At 35.7% G+C, this 21,724-nt stretch overlaps 3 protein-coding genes across 6 annotated transcripts in view; 2 read left to right on the top strand and 1 right to left on the bottom strand.

The window, feature by feature from the left end:
* The window catches only part of LOC120413530 (dual specificity tyrosine-phosphorylation-regulated kinase 2), a 220,987-nt gene that overhangs the window by 31,169 nt on the left and 168,094 nt on the right, over nt 1–21,724 (bottom strand). For all 4 annotated transcript variants that reach the window (XR_005604955.2, XM_039574404.2, XM_039574405.2 and 1 more), the window contains one exon: nt 11,796–12,237. Coding sequence is in view for 3 of the 4 variants with exons in the window: in XM_039574404.2 (XP_039430338.1) it covers nt 11,796–12,237 (442 nt within the window). In the remaining variant the exon portion in view is untranslated. The remainder of the gene's footprint in view (nt 1–11,795; nt 12,238–21,724) is intronic.
* On the top strand, nt 6,390–6,945 carry LOC120413532 (male-specific sperm protein Mst84Db-like). Its single transcript, XM_039574406.2, has 2 exons — nt 6,390–6,621; nt 6,686–6,945. The coding sequence occupies exons 1-2, from the start codon at nt 6,559–6,561 to the stop codon at nt 6,830–6,832; spliced, it is 210 nt and encodes a 69-aa protein (XP_039430340.1). The 5' UTR covers nt 6,390–6,558; the 3' UTR covers nt 6,833–6,945.
* Nucleotides 11,348–11,774, top strand: LOC120413533 (male-specific sperm protein Mst84Db-like). The gene is made up of 2 exons (XM_039574407.2): nt 11,348–11,539; nt 11,602–11,774. The coding sequence occupies exons 1-2, from the start codon at nt 11,462–11,464 to the stop codon at nt 11,725–11,727; spliced, it is 204 nt and encodes a 67-aa protein (XP_039430341.1). The 5' UTR covers nt 11,348–11,461; the 3' UTR covers nt 11,728–11,774.

The following is a 21,724-nucleotide window of genomic DNA, read 5'->3' as shown; positions in this document are numbered from 1 at the left end:
CTATTTTTGGCACCGAAAAACAGCCTTTTATTTGGCAGCGAGGAAAATTTTTGATTTATGTGTTTTGGGCTTGCGCTCCTGTGTCGACCCGTGGACTTCATTTTGCGGAGCAAAACAACATAAAACAGCTCCGAAAAAGCTCAACTTTTGCAATCAAGCTCTGAGCGTTAAAAATACCAGAATAGAAGCTCGTTCTTTAGTGGTCACTTACAAGGTCGACATCGTAAAGTGTCATTAGTGACGTAATTGGGTGAATTCGTGTTTGAGTTATTATATTACAAAATATATTTTATAATTATTGATTATTAAAATGGATTTTTTTTTAAATAATTTCAGTTGAACAGTCAACTTCCTGACAAATGCTACCTTGTGTTCTACTCTTCAACTGGGTGCCATTTAAAATTAAAAGACAAATTTCCGCCATTCAGGAAAACTTTCCAAATTTGATATTGGCACGAGTCAGGAAACGTAAAAAAAAAGAAAAGAAATGGATATAATTTCCCTCCCAGAACGGCAATTATCACAGCAAAGTGACTCCTCCATAACCAGATTTAATAGCCTCAACAGACCCGTTAAGGTGGAGGGAGGCGGGGAGGAAGGTCCCACCAACTTCCTAATTAATTATCTACCGCCGTTGATCTTTTAGGCAAAGAAAAAAAACGGTCCTTCCAAGAGACGACAAACTTTCACTTAAGTCAAACGAGCTTTCCATAACTGTTGTGACTTTTTGACATTTTCATGCTGTGGCGTACTCAAGAAAGAGCAATAAGAAGAAGACGAGCTTATTTTTAAATGGCTATGGCCAATTTGTCATGCCGGCAAAGCTGGCTCGCTGTAACCCATTAAAATTGCAGGAGCTAAATGTCATACGGAAAGCTGCGCTGCGCTGGAAAGTTAAACAGCCATGAAAATGGAAAACTTTTTTTCCCCGCGTGCGGCCCGTTTGATTGTGCTCTGTGATAAGAAAAGTTTGCGTCGGACCGGATTTTCTAATTTTTTTCCCGTTTGGCATTGTCTCGGGAAACCATTCGCCAGCCATTTGGGGTTATGAACGGGTTATTAATTTATACGTTTGAATGATACAAAGTTAAAGCCACGTCAATAAAATAAATTGAATAAGCTAATTTCAATATTGTTACTCACTAATTTTTACTCATAATTTTTGAACACGTTTTTGTTGATTTTTGTGTAATTATTTCTTAAGAATTTTAAAAAGTATTTTGTTTAACGAAAATCAATATTGCATGCAAAATGTTGTGCCAAAATAAAAAAATAAAACAAAAACTTTTCATCATTTTGATGAAGTTAAAATGGGTCTAGCTCATTTTCCCGAATGACATTTCCCCGAATGCCATTTCCTCGAAAATCATTTCCCCTAATTGGCCACATCCCCGACTACCACTTCCCCTAATCAGCCACATCCCCGAATGCCATTTCCCCGAATATCATTTCCCATAATCGGCTATATCCCCGAATGCCATTTCCCCTAATCGGCCATTTCTCCGAATGCCATTTCCCCGATGTGACACTTACGCTAATTGCCGTTTATTTAAATTTAAATTTTCCCAAATTTTCATATTCCCTAATCTTTATTTTCGCTAAAGCCTTTTTCCATGACTAACAGTTATTTTCTCTCTCAATTTTACCGAACAAACAGCTTTTTCGGGTATTCTGTTGATTAAATGTTGTAAATTGGGTAGTAAAGCCCTTTGTAAATTTTTTTTGAACAACAAAATACCATTTCTGATGACGTTTTTTTATTTATGCAAAAAAAAAGTTATTAACAAGACAACATTTTTTCGATGGATCAACTATGGTCCCCTTGGAACGATCTGTCAAGTAGGAGCTTTTCTGCCAAGAAGGGCCGGGAAGTGAATTTTTAAAAATTGAATTAAAAATCCATGTTAAATCCTTTGCGGTCGTTAAAAGGGTCATTGTACTTTAAAAATAAGCTTTATCATTGTGAACACTAATATCAGCTTAATTTTAGGACCCAATTACAGTCCAGACTCGATTATCCGAAGTTCGATTATCCGAAGTGAAATTTTTCCGAGGCCTTCGGATAATCGAGTTGTTGTGTGTTCAAGAACCCAAAAATCGAACAAATAGGTTCAGGCTGGTACAAATTTTATTTAAAGTTTTTGTTGATTATACTTTTCGCCAAATCCAAAACAAGCAATGTGAATAAAATGATCAGTGTGAACGGGGTTCTGTACTACGAAAATCGCACGGTATGTTTTCTGAATCATAAAAAATAACAAAACTTCTATTGCATTATTATTATCATGTCTATAAGTAAAAAGTATTTGGTTTGAGAATATATAACAAAAAGTCTGTAACAATATTCATTGTATATGAATGAATAGTACCAATCCTTTCAACACTCTTTCCCCCCTAAAATGCTACGTCTGTTCTGAGTGAATCCAAAAAGAAAGTTGATCATTCAAGGCCAATACGAACCTTTCAAGAAATATTATATGTGGTTTGATGTGATAAAAATTGCCATCATTTTTTTTCTTATAAAATGCTATTTCCCCGAACGCGGTCAAGCGGAAATGCCCGGTGCCCAGGAGCGCGCGCGCTCCGGGGCACCGGGCATTTCCGCTTGACCTCGTTCGGGGAAATGGCATTCAGGGAAATGACTATTCAGGGATATGACTAATCGGGTAAGTGGCATTCGGGATTGTGGCCTATTCGGGAAAATGACTTTCGGGGATGTGGACGATTAGGGTAAATGGGAAATTCTGGTAAATGGAATTCGGGGAAATGACTATAAGGGGAAGTGTCTTTTCGGGAAAGTGGCATTCGGGGAAATGTCCCTTCGGTAATATGGGTTTCGGGGAAATGTCATAGATTCGTTAAAATTAATGATACGATATCCTGTTATTTCATTTGAGATGAAGTCGTTGAAAAGGCGTTCTTCTTTTGGTCAATTTGTTCACATTTACATTAAATGGTTTATCTTTCGAAGACGCATTATTCTCAGGAAAGATGTTTGACCATTTTATGGGAGATAATTTATTGTGAAATTGCTGTTTATATTCATGAAATATATCTGTACCTGCTGTCAACATTTTTCAAAAACAATTTAGAAAAAAATGTCAATTTTGTTTTTTGTTCTGTTTTGTTTACATGCATTTTATCAAAATAAAGAGGAATTTTACAAAGCATTACCTCAACATCGACCATTTAATTTTCATGAATTGAGTTGTTTTCACTCATAATTTTGAGGAAAAAAACAAATACTTTAGAAATAATTAAAGACCAGTTTTAATACACTTTTTTTAAATTTATTGGTACCAGAATCAACCATCTTATTAAAAAAAACAATTAAACTAAAAATTATGGTTTCTTCAGCTCATTTTGTTCCAATACCTAATTTTCCGTAACCCCATGTTATTTTATTTTAGTGGAATTTATTGTTGTTTATTGTTTGTTGCAAAAACATTTCTTATTATAACAACTTTGATTTTTTTGCCTAAATTCTAAAAATGTAACAGAGCAATTCTCTACGAAATTGGTCTCTTTCTTCAATTTTAATTTTTGTATTTTTCAATCCGGCTGAAACTTTTTTGGTGCCTTCGGTATGCCCAAAAAAGCCATTAGTTTGTCCATATAATTTTTCATACAAATTTTGCAGCAGTCCATACAAAAACGATACATGAAAATTCAAATCTGTATCTTTGAAAGGAATAATCTGATCGATTTGGTGTCTTCGGCATAGTTGTAGGTACGGATACGGACCACACTGAAAAAAAAATTATACACGGTAAAAAAAATGGTGATTTTTTATTTAACTTTTTATCATTAAAACTTGATTTGCAAAAAAACACTATTTTTATTTTTTTTATATGTTTCAGAGGACATCAAATGCCAACTTTTCAGAAATTTCCAGGTCGTGCCAAAATCTTTGACCGAGTTATGAATTTTTTAATCAATATTGATTTTTTCAAAAAATCGAAATATTGTTCGCAAAAATTTTTCAACTTCATTTTCGACGTAAAATCAAATTTTCAATCAAAAGGTACTTTAGAGAAATTTTGATACCGTGCATTGTTTTCAAGTTAAATCCATTTTTAGGAATCTGTTTGAAAATAGTCGCAGTTTTTCATTTTTTTAAATAAGTGCACATGTTTGCCCACTTTCGAAAAAAATATGAACATGAAATTTTATGTTTTCTAAGTCTCACCCAAACAACCCTCTAATGTCGATATCCAATGATATACAATGGTAAAATATGAAACATTCGTGAAATTTTCCGATCCTTTCGAAAAAAATATTTTCAACATGCGTAAACCAAGACTAACATTTTAAATGGGCCTAAAATTTAATGTTTGGCCCTTTTGAAATGTTAGTCTTGATACAAAGAATTGAAAATTTTGTTTTCGAAAAGATTGAAAAATTTCACGAATGTTTCATATTTTAACATTAAAAATCGGACCATTAGTTGCTGAGATATCGACGTTAGAAAATGGTGGGTTGTCTGGGTGAGACTTAGAAAACATAAATTTTCATGTTTTTAAACCTTTGCATGGCAATATCTCAGCAACTAAGGGTCGTACCAACGAAGTCGAAAAAATCAAAATATAGAAAATTTTCTCAGCTCTTCAAAAAAAATTTTTTTTTCAAAAGTGGGCAAACACGTGCACCAATGTAAAGAAATGAAAAACTGCGACTATTTTCAAAAAAGTCACTTAAAAATGGATTTAACTTGAAAACGATGCAATTTGTCAAAATTTCACTAATGTATTTTTTGATTGCAAATTTGATTGTACATCGAAAAATTAAGTTAACAAATTTTTGCGACCAATATTTCGATTTTTTTTTTTAAAGCAGTATAGATTAAAAAATTCATAACTCGATCAAAGATTTTTTGCACAACCTGAAAATTTCTGAATTGATGTCCTCTAAAACATATAAAAAATTAAAAAAAATAAAAATAGTTTTTTTTGCAAATCAAGTTTAAGTGACAAAAAGTTAAATAAAAAATCACAAAATTTATTTTACCGTGTATCTTTTTTTCCAGTGTAGTCCGTATTCGTACCTACTACTTTGCCCAAGACACCAAATCGATCAAAACATCCCTTCAAAAGATACAGATTTTTGAATTTTCATGCATCATTTTTATATGGACAGCTGCAAAATTTATATGGACAATTATATGGACAAACTAATGATGCAAAATGGCTTCTTTGGGCATACCGAAAGCACCAAAAAAGTTTCAGTCGGATTAAAAAATACAAAAAAAATCGAATGACCGAAATCTGAGGAAAAAATAATAAAATAAATAATTCTCAAATCTCGACCAAGCCAAAACCTTTTTTGTTTTTGGCATGCTTGACAAACATTTTTAACAAGATTAATAAAAAAATAATAATAAGATTCCTTTTTGACTAAAACAAAAATGTTTTAAAAGCTAAAACAATTACTTAGAATCATGAACCTTCACAGTGATAAGAAGACTTTTGCATAAATCACACGCATCCGAACAACAAGCCAATAAACCATAAATTAGGACCGTTCCACGATGTTTGGCAGCCTCATTCTTAGTCAGCACTTTCACGGGCAAAACGCGCCGGAACCCTAGAAAGCAAAGGGTACCAAAAGATCGATTCCTGCGATTCGCTTCGGCTGGAAGCATTTGAAGGCAGTTCAAGTTCACACCATAATTGGCCAATTTTTGGGAGTGCCCATAGGGGTACCTTGATTTACGCGGAAAATTTCCTTGTTTTATCAAAGATTCCAAAAGTAGCGCAGTCTAGCCTTCGCATGACTTTGTAGAACTTGGTCTTCAGGGCATGCCAAACGTCCAACTGGTGGTTGATTTTTCAAAAGTTAGCAAGTTCAAGTCTCAAAAAGTTAAGTCAAAAACAAGACTCATCCTTGCACGTGGTTTGATGAACTGGGTGAGCGTGCCTCGGAATCCGGTTCCAAAGTGACAAGGGTGGGTGTAGTCATATGTAATCACGAATTTTCGTTTCAAGTCACGAACACCTGGAAGATAGTGGGGATGGAGCACTGCTTTTGATTTGGGGCGCTTTTAGTCTGAAACGGTACAAAAGCTTCGAAAATGGTTTTGGCGGCAGGAAGTTTAAAAATAATCACTAAGGACGACGGTAAAGGATACACGAAAGCTTATCAAGGTAGACTTCGTAGAACTATGAACGTGGATAGATTGATGAAATTTACTTAAAACTATACATTCAAGAATCAAATTCAAGTTATGATATGTTTTCTTTTGATTTTTCTTTGGCTAAATTCTTTGTGAAATTCTAGAGGGCACTCAAAAATTCGCATCCCAAAGGGTGCCGCAATTTCAGTTCAGTGCCCGTCCCAGGCGCTCCCAGCCGCATCGAAGTAGACCTGGTCCGGGCAGAATCTCAAACCATCATTCAACATCCACCTTTCGGCCAAAGCGGAAGCAAAATTAGCAGTTTGGAAGAACCGAAAACTCAGAAAATCCTCTTTGAAGACCTCTTGGACCATCAGCAGCAACTTAGAAGATCCAATTTTACCAAGTACCCATCCTCAACGTTCAACAAAGTTCCACCGTTCAAGATGCCGCGCCGATACTGCTGCTCTCCCTGCTCGTACCCGTGTGGACCCTGCGGTCCGTCCTGCGTAAGTTCCCCCCACAACCGTTTTTTCCAGGTATGTCCTAACCGAAATTTCATTCCACCTTCAGGGACCCTGTGGACCGTGCTATGATTCGTGCTGTCCGGCCTCCTGCGGACCGTACAGCTCCTGCTACGGAGTGTGCTCGCAGCCCTGTGGACCCTGCGGGCCGTGTGGCCCGTGTGGACCCTGTGGTCCGTACTGCGGACCGTGCTAGGAGGGCGAGGAGTTTCGTGGCCGAAATCGCTTGTGCGTAGTGAAAATTTCAAATTTGGAACGGGAAGGCCCGTAGCTATGGTTGAATAAAGCGAAGGTTTCAGAGGAAGCAAATTTGTTTGTTTTGATTTTTTTTTTATTTTGAAGCTTTTTTTGACTTTTATACATTGGGTTGCTGTGAGCCGCTCTTTTTATACTGTTGGAATTTACAGCCGTTATCTAGCGTATTCGGTTTACTGTTTTTACGATTACAAAGCGTTAATCCGATGTAGGTTACTTTTAAAAAATGTTATAATTAAGGCAAACTTAATTTGCTTTTCTTTTTATTTCCCAACATGTTCTCATTCAAATTTTATAACTGACAATACAAAATTTGAACGTCAATCAAACACGATTTTTTGCTCGATTTGTTGTCGGCAATGTTAAAGTACCTACAAAGCGGATTTGCTATTTCGAACTAGACTTTGTTCGAAGCCACCTGTTTAAAAATCGTCGCAGAATGTGGTTGACAAGTTAACATCCCTTTGACAATTTGTTTTGACGTTTGACGGTTTTTTAATTCGAAAACTTTCTTATGGTATTCTGGAGCAACATTTGAAAAGGGCGAATAAGCATTTTGACAAATTGGGTACTAAAGCCCTATGTCAATTTTTATGTACAACGGTAAAAAACACGCTTAAAAAACATTTCTGATCACTTTTTTTTCATTTTAATGCAAATTTTTTTTTGACAAGACAACATTTTTTCGATGGATCAACTATGGTCCCCTTGGAACGAGCTGTCAAGTAGGAGCGTTTCTGTCAAGAAGGACCGTGAGGTACATTTTTCAAAATTTATTTAAAAATCCATTTTAAACTCTTTGTGGTCGTACAAAAGGTCATTGTACTCAGAAAAATAAGCTTTATCACTGTAAACAATAGTATCAGCAATCTAAGCTTCATTTTAGGACCCAATTATGAACCAAAAGGTAACTATTCAACAAAACCCGTAGTGTAAACAGGTAGCTGGGGAGCTATTGTTTCACATATCTAGTTTTGTGAAGAAGTAACCTGATGACACTGAATTTGCAAAATAGTTCCAGCTGTCAAAATGCTTATTTGCGCTTTTCTCGTGTTGCTACAGTATTTATAGTTTGCAGTTTCAAAAAAACGGGTGCCACGATATCTCAACACTGCTTTGACCAAATCGGCTCAAAATTTTGGTGAAGCCTCGTTAAACCGGTCCTGTGTGCATGACGAAGTCCGATTTTCAAAAAGTTTGTTTGAAAAAAGATAAAATTATTTTTATGTTTTTCGTATAAAAAATCTCCAGTTTAAGATTTTTGTATTTTTTTTAAAAAAAGCAAAATTTCAAAATTGGGCTTCGTCATGCACACGGAATATGTCTTGGGAGTCTTCACCCCAAATTTCAACCAATTTGGTCCATCCCATCACGAGATATCGTGGCACCCGTAAATCAACTCGGTGTTCAGAGAAAACCGTTCACAAAGTTCGACAGTTCGCTTTGCGCATGGCAAAATTTTGGACGTAAATCGTCTCTTACTCAATTTTATCATGAAATATCTTTATGAAACTTTCAGGAGTGATTGATAATCATCTTTTTAGTGGATTTATTAAATTTACTGAAATATGATATTTTTGATTTTCTACATGTATGTAACCCCTTAATCAAACACAATTTGTCGGCAAATGACGGCAGTGTTAAAGTATAGAGCGGATTTGCTAATTCTGAACTGAACTTCATTCGAAATAACCTGCTCGGAAATCGTCGCAGAATGTGGTTGAAAAGTAAACATCTCTTTGATAACTTGTTTTGACTTTTATTGTTTTTTAATTCGAAAACATTCTTATTGTATTCTGGAGCAACATTTGAAAAGGGCAAATCTGGAGTTTTTTTTTTTTTTTTGAAAAGGTCCAATAAACCAAATTTTCAGTTTTTTCTTTTTGGGTGTTTTTCAATACCCCTGACTCAAGGCGGTTTCAAAAACACCCAAAAAGCAAAAACTGAAAATTTGGTTTATTGGACCTTTTCAAAAAAAGTCCAGAAATAATCTTTTTGACAAATTATAAACCAAAAGGTAACAATTCAACAAAACCCGTAGTGTAAACAGGTAACTGGGGAGGCCGGCTATTGTTTCACATATCTAGTTTTGTGAAGATGTAAGCTGATGGCACTGAATTTGCAAAATAGTTCCAGCTTTTAAAATGCTTATCATTTCTTTTCTCGTGTTGCTACAGTATATTTAATTTTGCAATTTCGTCGCTATCGAGTTTTCTTGATGCACGTCGATTTTGTGCCGTTTTGAATTAAGAACACTATTTTTGCAGCAGTATCGCAAAATGTTGCGTTTGTCACTGTTGCCCCTGTTTACTTACCGAGTTACTTCGATTTCAGACTGGGAGGGCAACAACTGGCATCTTGATCATTTTGATGGTTGTTTTCGCAAGAGTTTGCGCAAATTTGATTGTAGATTAGGCTCTTGATTTTTTTTTGTTAAATATCTGGAATTTTTTTGGAAAGGTCCAATAAACCAAATTTTGAGTTTTTGCTTTTTGAGTATTTTTCCATACCCCTGACTCAAGGTGGTTTCAAAAACACCCAAAAAGCAAAAACTGGAAATTTGGTTTATTGGACCTTTTAAAAAAAACTCCAGATATGTATTTACTTAAATTAACACACCGTGTTGTTTTTTTTTAAATATATTATAAATATTATTAACAATATTATTACCTACTTATGTTTTTATAATTTGGAATATGGGTATCGAACGAAGCAAAATGTTGAAAGTATTTCACCCAATTAATTTTGTTTTGTAAAATACTGAAATTTTCCCAAAATACAGTCTTGACTCGATTATCCGAAGTTTGATTATCCGAAGGTTTAATAATATAAAAATGCATTTTTTAAATATTTAATTTCCGCCACTTTGGCCTTGACTTTAGCCGCCATCTTGGATTTAAAAATTCTAAATGACTTTAGCGAAGTTTTGGGGTCGTCCTTAAGCTTGACAATAAAAAAAAGACAAGAATTTTTTTTTCGTGATTCGATTATCCGAAGTGAAATTTTTCCGATGCTTTCGGATAAAAGAGTCTTGACTGTACCGTATTTTTTGAAAATAATCTAATTTTCATAGTTCGCAATATAGGTTTCGAACGGAGCAAAATTTTTAAATGCATTTTCAATTTATTATAGTGTTTTGTTAAAATACCAAAATTTCACAAAATATGCATGTTTTTATGCATTTTTGCTTTATCAGATATTTTTTAATTCAATTTTCTTAGTACGGATATTAAACGACGCGAAAATTGGTATGCATTTTTACTTTATTAAAAAATATACTCAAATTTGCACAAAATATCCTTTGGAGTGGTTATTATAACTTATTGGACATCATAAGTGCAGTGCTTCTGGGGACGCGCAGTCATGTTTTTTCGCGATAATTTTCATCGTAAATGATCGTAAAAATTTATTCCAACTGGCATCGATCGATTTTATGAAGAGTAAAGCGTCATTTATTTACTATTTTTGAAATTTGCTCGCGTTATCTAAATTGAAAATAGTAAAAATATACTGATAAGTCCAGCCCATAGCACTACTGCTCGGCTGGCACGCGTTCGATAAAAAAAAAACTTTTTAAATGATCAATTATCTATCTTTCCGCAGCCAGCTGCCTAAGATTTAAAATTTTCAACCGATAAACAAAATGCTCATGGTCACATCACTGCCACTCGTGAATCCTGACCTCATACCCATCTACTAACCCCCTCAAAACTCATGTGATACTTTGTCGGAGATGCAGTCGATTGGGCGGTCTCTATCACTCAAGTATCGGACTAACATTCCCATCCACTTCCCCGTGACCCTACCACTGGTCGTGGCCGGCGCCGGTATTGATCAGCATGATAGGGGCCTTTGAGAAGTTGCGAAGCGAGGAAAGATAGCTCCCACTTATCTTCCACGGCTCGTGGATGTAACTTCTGGAGGTCCTGGTCAATAACGGAGTAGCAACTGCGGGTGGGCACCTATGCTTATGCTTATGCTTATGCTTTGCTTAAATTTTCACAAAATATCCTTTTTTTTCTACTTCTCTCTTCTTTTTGATTACTCTGTGCTTTGGGTATCGTAATCTGGGGCGAATCGGGACAGCAGTGTTTAAAGCACTTAATGGTATTAACAGATTCCCAAAAAGTGCTCACGTGGTTTATGGATGGTCTCTAAATAAATAAATAAATTATTTTAGAACAAAAATCAAGCCAAATAAATATCTGGAGTTTTTTTTTTTTAAAGTTCCAATAAACCAAATTTCCAGTTTTTGCTTTTTGGATGTTTTTGAAACCGCCTTGAGTAAGGGGTATTGAAAAACACCCAAAAAGCAAAAACTGAAAATTTGGTTTATTGGTCCTTTTCAAAAAAAAACTCCAGAATATAGACAGTATTTTAGATGGACAACCCTTCTGATATATGTTTTATCATAGCAGGCATTGAAAAAAAAATGTAAATCACCTACAAAATCATAAATGTCATTCAGTTTTCACCTTTCGGCAGAAGCGGACGCGAAATTCCCGTAAATCAAGAACGAAAACAAGACGAAAATAGTCGAACAAATCGCATCCAATCAACTGAATTGAAGATGCCTTGCCGACCAAGCCCTTGCTGCAAGCCTCGTTGCTCGCCCTGCAAGAGGTTCTACCCTCCCGGCGGACCGTTTGTAAGTTATCCTAGAGTTTCTTCCCTTGCAAGCTTCCAATTATGAAATCAATCTCCCTCCAGCTAAACTCCCGATGCCACCCAACCTGCGGGCCCTGGTTCGCGATGTGTGAGCCGTGCTTCCCGTGTGGACCCCGCTGCTGGGGACCAGGTGCGTGCTGTGGCCGCATCGAGTTCTACGACCGCTAAAATGGCTTTTCTTCCTCGAATAAACGCACGATTTGTTACGAACTAAACCCCCCGCTAGACTAACTCACCTCATTAACTCGAAACTGATGCACAGATGGTTCCGGAAGTAAAAGTAGTCGAGCATGTGTATCACGTTGTACGACCCGTCGGCGTCCTTTTTCCGCAGCTCGTCCAGTATCCGCACCTCGACGAGGGCCTGGTGGTGGAAGCGCTTCTTGTTGCGGATGATTTTGATTGCCACGTGCTGGTTGGTTTTGTGGTCCAACGCCCGGATGACCTGGCCGAAGCTGCCCTTGCCGATGACCTCGAGGATCTCGTACCGGTAGCAGACGTGGTCGTGGATCACCTTGTTGTAGCTGCCGTTGTCGTCGTCGTAGCCCGAGTTGAGGGCGCTGCCCGGTTTGGCGTTGATTTTGCACGCGTCCAGCCCGAGGTAGTATACCTCGGGGTACTTTTCGATCTCCTGCTTTTCGTAGTCGGTGAGGCCGGTGCCGTGGTATTTGAGGGCCTCTGGAAAAGGGAGAGAGAGAGGGTGGGAATGGATTTGTTAGAGTTTGCAGGATGGATCGACTTTTGAATTTTTGATTTGAGCAACATTTGCAACTTTTTGAGGCTGAAGGTGTAAATATTTACACGTTTTCTAAGAAGGCTTTCAGAATAAATAACGAAATCAAGGAAATCTGGCAACTTTGTCGGGAGATCCAATTTGATTTATACACCATCTGGTAAAATTATCAAATTGATTTTTACTTATTTTAGAATACAAACAAATCTGTTAAGAATGCAAAAAATTTAGTCTTTTTTTTTAATACGCAGGTAATTTCAGTCATGGAACAAACGAAACTTTTTTTTAAACAAACTATGAAAACCTTGAAATCGATGGATATAATTCGTTTCAAACTAACACAATAAATGCGATATGACATGGTGGAAAAATCCCACTCATTTTAAGGAAGTGGTATCACAATATTGCTTAAAAATTAAACTTTATTGCATCTTTTCCGCCTTCCTTCAAGAAACCAGCGCGATTTTCCCATAAGCAAATTCAAGGAAAACCTCACCCAGTTTCAGTGCACCATACAGAGTATCTCACGTTGCAAATCCGTGAACAATACGCGAAACAAGACACGTGACTGAGTGCACGCTGCTCAAGTAACAAGCTGGCTGGCAGCACTGTAACATTCGGAAGTAGCTGGGAGGTGTTGAAAGGCGCGGAAATATCTTCCTTTCATCAAGGTGTGTTTCTGAAGAGAAACAACAAGACACAAGGACCTGGTTACACTGTTGAAAATTGTGTATTAATTTTGAATTGGTTTTTGAAAATTTTTATGCTAAATTTTGTCAGTAGGTTTCTAATGAATCAATGTTGTAAGAGTGTAGAACTTATCCAATTATTTTGTGTAGTCTACCCAGGCTTGAAGGTTAGGTTAGTTTGCTCAAGTTCACTACACAGGATGATGGTGAAGAAGCGGTAATTTGATATTTCCTTCGTTTACAAGCATGCTCTTCCGGGGAGGAGGGAGCCATGGCTGCATAATTCCTGGCGCTTCCTTTAACGCCGTGGTGCTGGTGCGATGCCAAGACCAACTTTCGTGCCTTATACCGAATGGTGAAAGAATGTAAACTAATCCCACTTACATGTAGCTGCTGCTGGCTGTCGTCACCCATGCGGCCTTAATAAAGTCGTTCCGTGCTCGTTTCATGCCCGCAGTTTCGCAAGTTTGATTGCTTTGCCCTGAACATCTGAGCATCGCTGCGACAACATGGAGACACTTGGTACTTTATAAGCCTTCCTTCCGTGTGTCATGCGGGTTGCCGCACTACAGGCGATTAACTGCTCGACAAATATCCCACCAAACAGATCCAAGTAATTGCCAGCACTTAGCAAGTTAGTCCCAACTAACCCCCATCTCAAGCGTTCAATAATTCACTAGTGGGTAGTTTTTGTTTGATTAATCCCCCAAAATGAAGACACAAAAAAACAAACTCACCGCCCACCTCATAAGTCAACCGCCGCCCACAAGTTGCCATCAATTACCGGGCGTCATAAATTTATTATTCATGTCCCGGGCCATATAACCGTGTGTACATGCCATCATGTCGAATTTGCCCTTACGATCGTCAGGCGCTTTATTTTTTTCCTCTCTTGTATGCTACTCAGCCTAATGCACAGGTGGAACCGCGGTGTGTCAGTTTGTGGAGTAATATTATATTGGGGAGCAACAATTTGAAAGGACTTACCGGCCGCAAACAGCGACTTAGCTCAACTGAATCCAGCCAAGTCTTTCACCCTTGTTACACTCGATGTTCAATTCGTAAGGCGGGGTGAAAAAGGCGTTTTCCGTGGGTTTCCTCAGTTACCTGCATAAATGGAGGAATTACAGGCCAAAAAAAACATACACAAAACGGTTGTCGTGCATTAGACGACTTTCGCTTTGATCGTCGGTGATACGTGAAACGATTGATTCCCTTTTTTGAAGGGTGAAACGTAAAGAAGGTTGAAATATCTATTTCATAAAATTGCATGGGTAAAAAACTACAACTTACAGCTGAGCAATTCTCTACGAAATCGGTATTTTTTCTTCAATTTTAATTTTTTAATTTTTTAATCCGACTGAAACTTTTTTGGTGTCTATCTAAACATTCAATATTATGCCCTTTTAAAATGTTATTCTAGATTTGAAAATTTTGAAAATATTGTTTTCGAAAAGATCGGAAAATTTCACAAATGTTTCATATAATAACATTGAAAATCGGACCATTAGTTGCTTAGATATCGACATTAAAAAATAGTGGGCTGTTTTGGTGAGACTTAGATATTGCATTGCAATATCTCAGCAACTAAAGGTCGTATCAACAAAGTCCGAAGAAGCAAAATATAGAGAATTGTTTCAGCTTTTCAAAAAAAAAATTTCAAAAGTGGACAAACATGAGCACTAATTTTTAAAAATGAAAAACTGCGACTATTTTCAAAAAAGTCACCTAAATATGGATTTAACCTGAAAACGGTGCACTTTATAAAAATTTAACTAAAATACTTTTTGATTGCAACTTTGATTTTACATCGAAAAATGAAGTTGAAAAATTTTTGCGGCCAATATTTTGATTTTTTGAAAAAATCAGTATTGATTCAAAAATTCATAACTCACTCAATGATTTTTTGCACAACCTAGAAATTTCTGAAAAGTTGGCATTTTATGTCCTCTAAAACATATCAAAAAAAAAAATAATAAAAATAGTGTTTTTTTTGCAAATTAAGTTTTAGTGATAAAAAGTTAAATAAAAAAATCACCAAATTTTTTATACCGTCTATCATTTTTTTTCCAGTGTAGTCCGTATTTATATACCTACAACTTTGCCGAAGACACCAAATCGATCAAAAAAATTCCTTCAAAAGATACAGATTTTTGTATTTTCATACATCATTTTTGTATGGACAGCTGCCAAATTTGTATGGAAAATTATATGGACAAACTAATGATGTAAAATGGCTTCTTTGGGCATACCGAAAGCACCAAAAAAGTTTCAGTCGGATTAAAAAATACGAAAAAAAAAATAGAATGACCAAAATCCTAGAGAATTGCTCAGCTTCAATAGTTTTTTGCTGTAGCTGTTTAAAACGATCCTGTTTTAACATATTTTTTTTAAGTTTTTGTCCCCACCCCCTTTCAAAATTTTCCCAAAAAAAATCAGGGGTCAAAATACATTGCAAAAATAAATTCATTGAACAAAGTTATAAAATCGATTGTAACCTGCTTAGAACACATTGCAGAACGTGTCGGAAGGTATATTTTGTGGTAGAACTGTAAAACCTGTCAACCTTCACTCAAACGGTTTTTCTGAATCGGTGCAATTTTGATACAGAATTACTCTCTCTTCAGGCAATCCGTTGAAGACTATGTCGGATGATACATTCTATAGTAGTAATGGTCAATCGGTACAACTATTGTACCGGTTGGGTAACCGGTTTATCTGCCTGAGTTAAATTATTTGATGCAATTTGATGAAGTTAGATATCTTTGATGAAACATTTTGTGATAGTAATGGTGAACCGGTACAACTTTTTTACCGGTTGGCTGAACCGGTTTAGTTGAATCGGTTATGTTGGGTCGCGGACCCTATTATCGGCGATTATTTATTACCCCCCGTCGCACGGGGGGGGGGGGGGGGGGGTGAATACGAAAGAGACGTCAGTGGTGGCAACTGAGGTCTGCTTGAGTTGTTATTGTTTTGAATGTTGTTTGTAATATTTGTGAAATATACGTTCTGTTGCGTTTTGACACCCGTTGAGACTAGTCGTCTCATCGGGACCAAGAAAGTCGTCGTGTTTTATTTTATTGTACAGTCCTCCCAGTGGTGTCTTCGTCCGCCATCGTAGTATCGTTTCGTTTCTTGTTCCGGACGTCTCCGCAGTAATGCACAACGTAGGGGACTGGACGATCGGGCCGAAAAGGTTAAATTTTGAAAAAAAAAATACTTTTCAGGCAATTTTATGAAGTTAGATATGTCGGATGTTACATTTTCTGATGGTAATGGCCAACCAGTACAACTTCTTAACCGGTTGGGTGAACCAGTTCGTCTGAATCGGTTTAATTATGATACAAAATGACTTTTCAGGCAATTTGATGAAGTCGGATATGTCGGATGAATGTTTTTCTAAACAAAAAAATGTTTTCGCTGTTTTACTACAGTAAGTACCGTAAAACGGGGTGACTTTGAAAGGTTTGAGATTTTTCCACAAACTGAAGAGTACAAATTAAATACGTACGGAATGTTAACTATAATTAAGAAAATGATGATGAAATATATTTTTATCTTCTCAAAGTGTCATGATTTTCTCAATGAACAAAATTTTGAACCGGAAATGGGTATGCATTTTTGGATTCTTCGGAACATTTTCTATTGGGAGAAGGTAAAATAAGCTTGTAAATAATTAATATCATGTGTTTTTGAAACAAAATTTAAAAAAAAATCCAAATTTATAAACATTTCCAGTAGAACAAATTTCATATACAATGTGAAAACTATTGATTCCTGCTTCAAATTAAGTTTAAAATGCAGTATAAATCGATAATTTAATAAACAAAACTAGTTTTATAGAATTCCTGGCAAAATTCAGACTTTTTGACAAATTTAACCTGAAATTTATATGGGTCATTTCAGGTCAACGTTTTTTTTTGGACTCGACCTTCACCGAGTTGGACCAAACTTGGAGGGAACGTTCATCTATCGATAGTTAACAGAACCATCCCTCTATTTTTGGCAACACCCTCATTTTTGACGATTAAAAAAAAAACTTTTCTTTCTTTTAATCATAACTTTGCAAATATTTGAGCAAAAGACTTTCTACAAAATGCATTTTATAGAAAATTTTCCAAGAAACTCTATAAAAATAAAAATGTTAACCCTTAATGCCCCCTAATACTATATTTTAACGTTTTATGTATTAAAATTCAGTTTTGACAAATTCCTTATATTTTTATTTGTTTTATTTTAGCACCATCGAGTTCCCCGGACAATTTTACATAATAATCAATGTAAACCTCAGACTAAAATGAACTATTGGCGAGAAACAGCGATTTTACTGAAAAAAGTTTGATTTTGCGCAGCACTCGGAAGTACATGGTGTACTTTTCAACAAAATCAGTTGAATCCCGCATAGTTCGGGTTTTTTATGTTAGAAACATATTTTGGATTTGAATTCATAGGATAGAGTGTTGCGCAAAATCAATGTTTTATCAGTAAAATCGCTGTTTCTCGCAAATAGTTCATCTTATTTTGAGATTTACATTGTTTATTATGTAACGATGGTGCTAAAATAAAACAAATAAAAATATAAGGAATTTGTCAAAACTGAATTTTAATACATAAAACGTTAAAATATAGTATTAGAGGGCATTTAAGGGTTAACATTTTATTTTTATCGAGTTTCTTGGAAAATTTTCTATAAAATGCAACTTGTAGAAAGTCTTTTGCTCAAATATTTGCAAAGTTATGATTAAAAGAAAGAAAAGTTTTTTTTTTTTTGATAATCGTCCAAAAAATGGGTGGTAAGGGATGGTCCAATCAGCACCAAACTTAGGATTTCTGTTAACTATCGATAGAAGAACTTTCCCTCTAAATTTGGTCCAAATCGATAAAGGTCGAGTCCAAAAGTGTACCCAGTTGACCTGAAATCACCCAAACCCGAGCATGGGTAAATAACAAGGGAAATGCATAATAATACCTTTCTCTGGTATCAATCCCAAATTTTGGTATTCCTGGACCATTGAAAATTTGTCTTAAGGATTATGCAAGAGCAAAATGTGGTATCATACCAATTTACGGTATTGTTTTGATATTGCAAAATTGCAGAATTTGTCAATGGTCGAACACCACATTTTGGTATTCTTTTGGTATTACAGTATTTTATCAAATTCCTCTGAAACTATGGGAAAATTTTGACCGATTTTGACAAAATAATTAATTTTGCGCTAAAATGATGTCTCAAAGCGAATGCTTTCATTGTAAACCGGAAATTTCAAACTTGATTTTAAACATTTTTGATATACCCCCTACAGAAATGACTTGAAATTGTGGAAAATTTTCTAAGTCAGGATGGCACATTTTGGTATTATTTTGGTATTAAAATGTTTTATCAAATTCCTCTGAAACTATGGGAAAATTTTGACCAATTTTGACAAAATAATTAATTTTGCGCTAAAATGATGTCTCAAAGCGAATGCTTTCATTGAAAACCGGAAATTTCAAACTTGATTTTAAACATTTTTGATATACCCGCTACAGAAATGACTTGAAATTGTGGAAAATTTTCTAAGTCAGGATGGCACATTTTGGTATTATTTTGGTATTGAAAGGTTTCATCAATTTTCTCTGAAACTATGGAATTTTTTTAAAAATTTTGGCGAGATAATTAATTTTGCGCTAAAATGACTTGAAACATAAAAATGTTAAAGCTGATTTTTTTTGTGATATACTCAATACTATTTTTTTCAAAAACGTTGAAATTTCTTTAAGTCGGGATAACCAAATACTTTGAAAAACGAGTCAATCAAGAGATTATTGAATTTTGGTGAATTTCAATCCGGTTTCATTTTAATAATACTTATTTTTCAATCATGTTATTTTTCAGAAGCTTCAAGAACTTCAAGCACAGGCCGTTCATCAATGACAAATGCATTCGGTGTGGTGAAGAATATCACTAAGAACAACATGGAATCATCAGGTGAGTAGATTTGGCTGTTGCATATGGATCATTTCCGTTTTTTCACAAACTGCAACTGCTGCACTAAAAATGGTATGAAAATACCAAATTTTGGTATTAATTGTTCAAATACCAGCGACCAAAATGTGCTCTTGGTTGCCCAGTAATAGATGGTAAAATACCATGAAATCATACCAAAATCATGTTTGTGGAAGACCACAGGAATACCAAAATCTGATTTTCCAAGGGCGCGGGAATACCTAAAAATAAAACCATGGCAATACCAAGTTTTGGTATTCAAGCAATGTTCAAAAATCCAGAAGACCTCAACTTGGTATTGAAATGATTTTATTTTGTGGTATTATTTTACCTTTGGAATAACATGTTTTGGTATTGTTGTGCCCTTTCACATACAAGACTTTGGTATGATTTCATGGTATTTTACCATCTATTACTGGGCAACCAAGGGCACATTTTGGTCGCTGTTATTAGCCCAAGTAATACCAAAATTTGGTATTCCCGTGTTATTTACCCCTGCTCGGGAATGTATTTTGTAAAAAAGCTTATAAACATAGATAAGTAAATAATAATAAAAAAATACTTAAAAACTATATCAGCGTCCTTGGTAATGATACATTTAACAAAAAATAAAGTTTGAACTCCTTAAATCTGATTTTAATAAGAAAAACTATGACTATTAAAGACACCCCAAAAATCAAACTAGTAATTTTGAGCTTTTTTCAAAAATAATGGATGGCCTACCCCAGTACATGTTCAAAAAAAAAATCTTGAAGAAAACCTTTCCAGTTGGAAAATTTGGAAAGTTTTACAGTGAAACTTGAGAGAAAAGGTACATTTATTATATTTTTAACGTAAAGCACAAAAGCCCTTTTAAAAACACTACAAAACATCAGGTGTGAACATGTTTTATATGAGATATAAATTTTATAAATTTACTGTAACGCATTTTGCACGGTTTTTTTTTTGGATAAAAGATTTTTTTCACAAAATTATTAATCAATAAATTAAATCAAGATTGTTCTAATTGCAATTCACTGGCATAATTTGATACCTTTTTTTGATATGTTACAGCATCAATTTAATTTCCATAATACGACCTGTTACAAAGTAAACAATTGTCTGTTCGCTTTATTTCGAATAATGCAGATGCAAGACACCCTTTCATGCAGTAAATTTAACAACTCAATTTACAGCATACAAAGTTGCAAAATGTGACCATCTAAAAAGGAAAACCAACCAAAAAAAACATGCTCCATATTGCACTTGCAGTTCCCGATTGAGTCCTGATGCAATTTTGGAACTGATTAACAGAAACATCCTCAACCGCACCTCCCCTCAAAGTAAGTGTGGCCCCCACTGCAATGGCGTACGACACCGCCAGGCTGACAGTTGATATGAAAAGAGGGTCTTCTTCCGGCCGGTTGTAACCAAATAAAGTTTTCAAATTTGCAGAAGCCACCGTCACAACCACCACCCGGCCACATTCCCGTCTAGACCAATTTACCGCATTTTATATCTCTCCCCCCGTGCGGAAAGTGAAAAGTGAAGCTCCAAATTCCTGGAAAAGGCCCGGCAAAATAAACATTAACATTCGATGTTGTCGCGGTCGCACCAAGGCAAAATGTATGTGTGTGTTGCAAAACCGCGGCAGGGTTCGTTTCCGGTCTCCAAACTCCCCGTTTGCTCGAGGAGCAGGGGCGAAAAAGAGTGGAATTTTTTGATAAATGTAACAGTTCCTTTACGAATTTTGCAACTTTTCACTGGGCCACAGCGGAAAACCGCATTTTTCATTTGATTATTTTTTCACCCCGGGGTGGTCCCGGTTTGCCAATTTTGCGCGCGAGCGAACCTTCACGACTCCAAGTCGGTAGTGTCGTCTTTGCTTCTTTTCGCTCTTACTGATACACACGGGAAAACGGCTCTTTTATTTGATTTTTATTTCGTTTCTGTCAATTCAATTCAATTATTTTGATCGGTTCTTCATGCTAGCGGGTTCCGCCGAAATTCGTATGAAGACTGTATCGACGTTTTTTCCCCAGCTATGTAAGGGTATCCTGCATGGAGGACTATGAAGGAACTTGGAAGCCGTAAATATCCATGACTGATTTCTGGTGGATTCTCTTCGAGCTTGCAGCGAGTAGTGTGCACCTGAGTGTAAGCACATATTTCCTGTATTATGTACATCAAAGTAAATTAAAAATCAGCAACTTGCTCTATGTTTTGCATCAAAAATTTAATGATACAGCATTTGAAGAATGTATATTACCTCCAAAAAAATAGTTTTTGCAACGAGATGCAAAATGAAGATTTTTTCAGCAACCAGTATTTTTGCAAATCAAGAGACGCTGTCAATTTATATAATAGCGAGGTACAAACTGGCGAAAAAACAATAAAAATTACTATCTTATATCTTTTTATAATCATGTTTTATAGCTTTGATCTCTTGGAAAAAGGGCGTCAAATTTCTTATAAAAATCACATTTTAAGAAATATTTGAATAGAAACTGTTCACTTGCTCGCAAAATCTTTAAAAAATTCTTCACTCTCGAATATCAAATTTGCGTAAGGTAACTAAAATACCTGAAAAATGCTATTCAGCTTGTGAGCGAGGTTTTGAAACAAATTCCTATAAACCATCTGGCTAACCCGGATTCTGATTATGATGATAGTGTTTGCGTCAGAAATTTTTTGATGCATAAAAAAATCAAAAAATGAGTTAAAAGGACTCTGTACAGTAGGGCGTCCCAAAAATATGAAAAGTTGTCAAATCTT

Source organism: Culex pipiens, chromosome 2 (genome assembly GCF_016801865.2).
Source record: "Culex pipiens pallens isolate TS chromosome 2, TS_CPP_V2, whole genome shotgun sequence".
Taxonomy (NCBI): Eukaryota; Metazoa; Arthropoda; class Insecta; order Diptera; family Culicidae; genus Culex; species Culex pipiens.
The sequence above is the reverse complement of the archived record's forward strand: the minus strand, read 5'-3'. Positions and strand labels throughout refer to the sequence as shown.

What these genes read in the sequence shown, in the direction of transcription:
- LOC120413532 (XM_039574406.2), top strand. Translation starts at nt 6,559, where the DNA reads ATGCCGCGCCGATACTGCTGCTCTCCCTGCTCGTACCCGTGTGGACCC. An exon ending in GACCCTGCGGTCCGTCCTGC is followed by an intron (nt 6,622 to 6,685) that starts GTAAGTTCCCCC and finishes TTCCACCTTCAG; the next exon opens with GGACCCTGTGGACCGTGCTA.
- LOC120413533 (XM_039574407.2), top strand. Translation starts at nt 11,462, where the DNA reads ATGCCTTGCCGACCAAGCCCTTGCTGCAAGCCTCGTTGCTCGCCCTGC. An exon ending in ACCCTCCCGGCGGACCGTTT is followed by an intron (nt 11,540 to 11,601) that starts GTAAGTTATCCT and finishes ATCTCCCTCCAG; the next exon opens with CTAAACTCCCGATGCCACCC.